Source organism: Austrofundulus limnaeus, unplaced genomic scaffold (genome assembly GCF_001266775.1).
Source record: "Austrofundulus limnaeus strain Quisiro unplaced genomic scaffold, Austrofundulus_limnaeus-1.0 Scaffold4, whole genome shotgun sequence".
In the NCBI taxonomy this organism is placed as follows: domain Eukaryota; kingdom Metazoa; phylum Chordata; class Actinopteri; order Cyprinodontiformes; family Rivulidae; genus Austrofundulus; species Austrofundulus limnaeus.
Genome location: NW_013952406.1, coordinates 1,627,992 through 1,634,821, shown reverse-complemented (window position 1 = coordinate 1,634,821; position 6,830 = coordinate 1,627,992). Strand labels below are relative to the sequence as shown.

The following is a 6,830-nucleotide window of genomic DNA, read 5'->3' as shown; positions in this document are numbered from 1 at the left end:
TTTCCTCAGAGGTTTATTTGTCTCTTGTTTTAGAAGCTGGCAAACACTGAGTTAGATCTTTTATTATCAGGTTTCTGGGCAGGGTTGGCATCTCTGTCCTCTAAAAATAAACTGAAATAAAGGCCTGTTTTTCCTTGAAACAATGCGTATCTCCTGCCTCATTTTATGTTCGACTTTCACACCAAGTTTTAGCTCAAAATATATAAAATCGTCTGAGTTGTAGTCATTGTTGTACAGTCATCGACCACTGAACTGAGTAATAATAACCAAATAAGAACTGTATTAATCATTATGAGTTATTCTCCTTCATTTATAATCAAACATCAATATCGTATTTATATTTTATATGAACAATAATGCCAAACATTTAGGTGAAAGTTGTAGATTTTTCCAGTTTTTACATTTTACAACCAGCTTTTGAATGTTTCCTGCAGTGGCCTGTTGTGTCCAGCAGAGGGCGCAGTAAAACTCTGAAACCTTCATAAACTGTTTTTCTTGCATTAAAACCGTAATTAATAAAGTTTAAAACTACAGTTTCAATCAAATTCTGACCAAATTAGTAAATTATTAAATGACAAACGTAAAAAAACAGGATTAGTGCTTGTAATGCTTTTTACAGTGAAAAGGGAGGAGCTGAGCTTAAAGAATTATATGTCAAGCATTATTAGATTTTAGAGGTAATTTAATTTTCTTTTTTGGGCATTATTATTACTTTATTTAGCATGAATAATTTTCATATTTACGTTTGCATTTTTTTCTGCTTTCAGGAAGTAAAACAAAACAACATAGTGATGAGGTCTTCCTTCACAATAAAAACAACAAATCAAACTTTGTGTGTGAGCAGTTTGAGCTCTGCTCCATCAGACGGTGTGTCGGCCCACAGAAACGGGTCTCAGCTTGTCAGRACGTCCTGCAGGTCTTCAGCTGACAGGAGGAAGAGTTTCACTCACTGGATCAGGACCAGGACCATCTGAAACCGGCTCAGATCCGCGCCAGTCATGGGGTCTTCATCAGACCGTGTAGCGGTGCTCGTCCTCTTTTTATCTTCAGCTTCAAACGTCTTTGGTAAGATTTGTTTTTATTATTTTTTCATATTTATTATTATTATTTCTGGGTCTAGTTTTCTGAAGTTTCACCTGCTGAGGGGCGTTTTCCAGCTCTATGGTGCCACATTTACTGCTGATCAGAGTCATTTATCATAACTCTTAAAAATATAAATGCAGTTAAACAGGATGAGACTCCAGGGATCCCTCCACCTCTCCTTATAAGGGAGGGAAAAGTGCTGGATGTGTTTCTGCAGGGCGAGGTGACCTCCTCATATTCTCTGCTGCAGCTGAAAAAAAAAACAACTAAAAATACAGATCACTACTTAATTTAATAAATCTGATTTGTTTTTTTTGTTTTTTTTTGATCTGAGAATTTTATCAAAATCAGAAAAAGCTCCAGATTTGTAAAAATGATTATAAAAACAAAGACAGGTGGAGTTTTCTTTTTAAGTTAGAACAGAATAAAAACAGACTTTATTGTAAAGGTGAAGTTCAGGTGTAACAGCAGCAACAGATAGGTTTATTTATTTATTTATTTACACTTTAAAGGTTTGAAGATAACTTCCCTCAGAGTCCACCTGCCCACCCTGCTGTAGGAGACCCCCCAGGAACAGCTGAAACCACATAAAAACAGCTTAAAAACCAAAACTGTTCACATGGCTTCCACACATCCCAGAGATCATTCATGACATTTCTGCTGCTACATTTAGCCTTTTAGCTCCTGGTTTGCCTGATGTAGCATTTAGCTACGTTTAGACAATTTAAGCTTTTAGAGTTTTGCTTCATTTGGATTTGGGCTACTTGTCGGCTATTGCGTTTTAACTTTATCTGCAGTTTTCCAAACATTTGCTTGTTGCTACATTTTTTGCTGGTATAAATTTGTAGCTATTTTATATTGTAGCTTTTGATTTCAGCTGCTGTTGTTTTTCTTTTAGCTTTTACTCCTTTGTTAATGTTAACGTTTAGCTTAAGTTAAATTTGGCTATTTGTTTTAATACAGCTGCAGTTGTAGCTAATTTTAGTTTTTAACAATGGTTTCAGCTACTGTTTTTTTTTTTTAAATTGAAGCTTTTTGCTAAAGTTTTGCTAAATTTGGATTTTTGTGCACCGTTTTGCTTGTTATTTTCTATTTTTAACTTTGGCTGCATTTTTGTTTGAAATAGCTTTTATCTGCAGTTTTAGCTAATCTTAGTTTTTAGACTTGGTTGAACTAATTAAAGTTTTTTTTTTGTTGTTTTAGCTAATTTGAGCTATTAACTACAGTTTTAGCTATACTTGTTTTAAGCGTGTCCCTTTGTTGCTGCTAATTTTAGATTTTAGCTGCAGGGCAGCTACTTTTTTACTGTTTTGCTCTTTAAAACTTAAGCTACAGTATTCTTAATAAAAACTCTTTTTCTTATTTTGCTTTATAGACACAAATTTGCTGATTTTAGCTTTTAGCTTTGTTTCGTTGGTTGTTGTTTTGCTAGTTTTAGCTTTGACTTTTATTGAAAGGTTTGCTTATTTTCACTTTTAGCTGTGTTCAGATACTTTTAGCTTCTGCTCTGCTTGATTTAGCTTGTCTTACTCCTTCCACAGGTTTCAGCCGAGTCATTTTGCTCACATTTCTTTCGTTGTTTCGTTTGTTTGGTGCTGATTCCTCAGGTTCCAACGTCTGCACGTCCCGAGGAGTCACCACCTGTCAGCAGTGCCTCGCCGTTCATCCGAGCTGCGCCTGGTGCTCTCAGGAGGTAAAAACACCTCGGAAACTTTAGCTGCTCCTCCCATTAGAGCTCCTGAATCAAGTAGAAACAGAGAATCTGTTTCTCAACTGCATTTTTTCCCCTCCTTGCTCTGTTTGATGACCGTTGTTGTGATTCGTAGCGTTAACAGTTAACGCTGCTGTTTTACCAGCGTTTGACAGAATCCATGTGTGTGTTTAGGAGTTTGGGGTCGGGGGGTCCGGTCTTTCTCGCTGTGACGTCAAAGAGAACCTGCTCAAAGAGGGGTGCAGCTCGGCGGCTCTGGAGTTCCCCTCCAGCACTTTGACCGTCCTGAAGGACGTTCCCCTCAGCGACAAGGCTTCAGGTGCGGCTGATGACGTCACTCAGGTCCGGCCTCAGAAACTCCAGATGAAGTTAAGACCAGGTAGGTCCTCGCTCCCGAGCTCAGATCACCTCTGATTAATTTTATCGTAAAGATTTCTCTCTTCGGTTTCCAGGAGACTCCAAGGTGTTTACGGTGACAGTGAAGCAGGTGGAAGACTACCCCGTGGACCTCTACTACCTGATGGACCTCTCGTACTCGATGAAAGATGACTTGGATCGCCTGGTCACCTTGGGAAACAAGCTCGCCGAGACCATGGGCAAGACCACGAGCAAACTGCGCATGGGCTTTGGAGCGTTTGTGGACAAGACCAGCATGCCGTACATGTACACCTACCCTCCACAGGCCATCCCGAACCCCTGCTTTGAGTACGTAGCTGCGTTCGGTTGTTTGGTTTAGTTCGAACAACCCTCTGACCTTGTTTGCTCACTTATTAACAGCATAGGTGATCAGTGCATGGCTCAGTTCGGCTACAGGCACGTGTTGCCGCTGACGGAGCAGGTGTCTCGCTTCACAGAGGAAGTGAAGAAGCAGAAGGTGTCCAGAAATAGAGACGCTCCCGAGGGTGGATTCGACGCCGTCATCCAGGCGGTGGTGTGCAAGGTACAGTGTACGCTCTTCCACATGCCGTTTCTACACCTGCAGTCTCACGTTAATCTCCTCGTTAGGACAAGATCGGCTGGCGTCCAGATGCCTCTCATCTTCTGGTGTTGACCACGGACGCCAAAACCCACACGGCTCTCGATGCACGTATAGCCGGCATCGTCCAGCCCAATGATGGGCAGTGTTACCTCGACGACAACAACGTTTTCAACAAATCCGCCGTGCTGGTAGGAGGGAGAAGTTAAACTGTTTAAATTCAGATTTGATTGGTTTTAGGTTCTGTTCGACAGAAACTGATCCTCCTGTTCTCCAGGATTATCCCTCCTTGGCTCTCATAACAGACAAGATGTCTGAAAACAACATCAATTTGATCTTTGCTGTGACCAGCTACGTTGTGCCTCTTTACAAGGTAAAAAACAAAAAGTTCATTAAAGTGTTGCAGTGTGAACGATGAGAGCTGAATTAAAACTATTATTATAGTTATCAAAGAAAAAACAAAATAAATGGATAGTTAAAAACCAAAACTCAACAAAATGCTAGCTAAATGCTAAAAGCTGGACATTGATATAGGGACTTTGATAAAATTTTCAAACTTAAGAGCTGTTTTTCATTTTTGTACTAGTAAGACTATGTACAGATTCCAAAACAATTTAGTTTTTTTTATAATCGGACCACCCAGTAAGGATTTAGAGGTCTTTAAAGGATGAAAATTAGGAAGCAATTTCTCCATTGACTTCCATTATAACATTTTAAAAAGTGCGGCGCTCCATAGACATAGTGCACGTCACAATTTCACAATGATTTTTCAAACCAAAGCAGAAAACAAACGGTAGATAAAACCTTAACATAGATTTTGAAATGCTAAGCGGAGGGTAAGCACGAAAACGAGCGAAAAAAATCTCAAAAACCTGACCCACGCACTGCCAGGATCGAGCAGCGCATTTATCAAAGTCCCCATTTGACAGCTAACTGCAGCACAACATTTGTTAAAAGCTAAAATTAACAAAGGGCTAGCTAAAACTCAAGTTTAATAAAGTGGCAAAAGGCTATTTAAAAGTAGCAAATAGCCAGCTAAAATTCAAGGTTAATAAAGGTAAGCTAGAAGTGACAAATGGCCAACAAAATAGCTAGCTAAAACTGGGAAGCTAACCAGAAAAAACACAAAGGAGGAACGGCGAGTACAGCGAGCCCCCATCAGAGCCGGGCCCAAGGCGGGCTGCACCCGCGGTTCTGCGCTCAGAAAATTAAAATAAGTTGATCAGTAAGTGACTGATCAACAGATTTATCACCGAAGGATTATTAAAGATGACACAGAACAGAAACTTTGTAATGACCCGAGGGAGCTTAAAGCTGGACTGGTCTGTGATTTTGTGGAACTGTCTTGTGAAAGAGGCTTAAAAGTGACAAAAAGCTAACTAAAAGTAGCAAATCATTAGATAAAACTCAAGTTTAATAAGGGAAGCCAAAAGTGGCAAAAGGCTAAAAGTGGAAAAATGCTAGATAGAACCTGAAAGCGAAAGCCTCACTAACAGAGAGAAAAAGCAAATGACAACAGTAGCAAAATTTTAGCGAAGAGCTCCCAAAAAAATCCTGGCCAAAAGCTAAAAGTAGCAAGTGAAGACAAACATGGACCAAGTTTAATGAAGCAAAACAATTGTCTACTAAACAAGCTGAACATTTTGTTTTACACAACAAAGTAGCACAAAGTTTGCAGTAGTTGGAAAAAAGTATAGAAATAAAATAAAATAGATTTATTGTTGACTCATGTATTCTTCATTATACGACATTAAAATAATCTGGATTATCCTCTTACAACCATGTGTTTTATTCTCCACTCCAGGAGTACAGTCAGATCATGCCTGGGACGACTGTGGGAATGCTGTCAGATGACTCTGGGAATGTAATCCAGCTGATTGAGGATGCATATGCGGTAAAAATAAATAAATAATAATAATAATAATAAACTTTTTGTTGTTTAGTATGTGGAGAATGTGTCTTGTATATTTTGACTGAAATGATAACCATGAGTTTATGCGAGCAGAAAATCCGCTCTAAAGTGGAGCTGGAGCTGCTGGGAGTCCCAGATGAGTTGAATCTGTCCTTCAACGCCACCTGCCTGAACGGAGAAATCATCCCTGGACTCAAGTCCTGCTCTGGACTGAAGATTGGGGACACGGTACACATCGTTTTTGATTTGTTTTAATTCGTACAGACGTCTCTGACCTGAACAGTTTCCTTTCTGTAGGTGTCTTTCAGCGTRGAGGCTCAGCTGCGTGGCTGCCCTAAAGAGAAGAGCCGCACCTTTACCCTCAAACCTCTGGGCTTCAAGGACTCCCTGGAGGTCAGGGTGGACTTCGCCTGCGGCTGCGACTGCGAGGCGAAGGCGGTGCCCGACAGTGTGGTCTGCAGCGGCGGCAACGGAACCTACGAGTGCGGCGTTTGCCAGTGTCACCAAGGTCGGCTGGGTCCGCGGTGCGAGTGCTCGCTGGAGGACTCCAGCTCCTCCGACGATTCCAACTGCGTCCCAAAATCAGGGGGCCCGATGTGCAGCGGGCGAGGCGACTGCTTGTGCGGACAGTGCTCCTGTCACGCTAACGACTTCGGTCAGGTGTGGGGGAAGTACTGCGAGTGTGACGACTTCAACTGTCTGCGCTTCAAGGGGGTCCTGTGCTCTGGTGAGTGGACACACCTCGTTTTCACTGCTTCAGTCGTGTGCTTTGATTCTGACACTGAACAGAAGAGGGTCTCTGCAGACAGGAAGTGGGAGGTTCTTGGTGTGTGGGCGGAGCTTTTAGAAAACGTACATGTCAATTGTACGTTTTGTCCGTTAATTACACAAATTTTCACCCATTTTGCAGGAATACGGTTGTATAGAGAAATGAAAAATGTGTTTTAAAACTCATTTTCAACATTTTTCACATCTCAGAGCCTGTAGGACGTAAAAAAGCCCAATAAATAAAATYAAATAACCCACCTCCCAACCTGCTTCATCGCTTTCGAGCATGTTGATGTGCCACAAAATTGTGTCATTTATAGCAGAGGTTCTCAAACATGGGTCCCAGGACCCCCAGGGGTCCGAGAGTCGTACCTTGGGGG

General features: G+C 41.2%; 1 protein-coding gene across 1 annotated transcript in view; it reads left to right on the top strand.

Moving 5' to 3' along the window:
- Positions 1-727: 727 nt before the first annotated feature.
- Positions 728-6,830, top strand: part of itgb3a (integrin beta 3a) — a 16,413-nt gene continuing 10,310 nt past the window's right edge. Inside the window, exons 1-10 of the mRNA XM_014022783.1 lie at positions 728-1,065; positions 2,691-2,776; positions 2,969-3,173; positions 3,247-3,499; positions 3,572-3,734; positions 3,800-3,961; positions 4,048-4,143; positions 5,575-5,664; positions 5,776-5,910; positions 5,980-6,409. Of these exons, the coding sequence (XP_013878237.1) occupies positions 999-1,065; positions 2,691-2,776; positions 2,969-3,173; positions 3,247-3,499; positions 3,572-3,734; positions 3,800-3,961; positions 4,048-4,143; positions 5,575-5,664; positions 5,776-5,910; positions 5,980-6,409 (1,687 nt within the window). The 5' untranslated portion in view covers positions 728-998. The remainder of the gene's footprint in view (positions 1,066-2,690; positions 2,777-2,968; positions 3,174-3,246; positions 3,500-3,571; positions 3,735-3,799; positions 3,962-4,047; positions 4,144-5,574; positions 5,665-5,775; positions 5,911-5,979; positions 6,410-6,830) is intronic.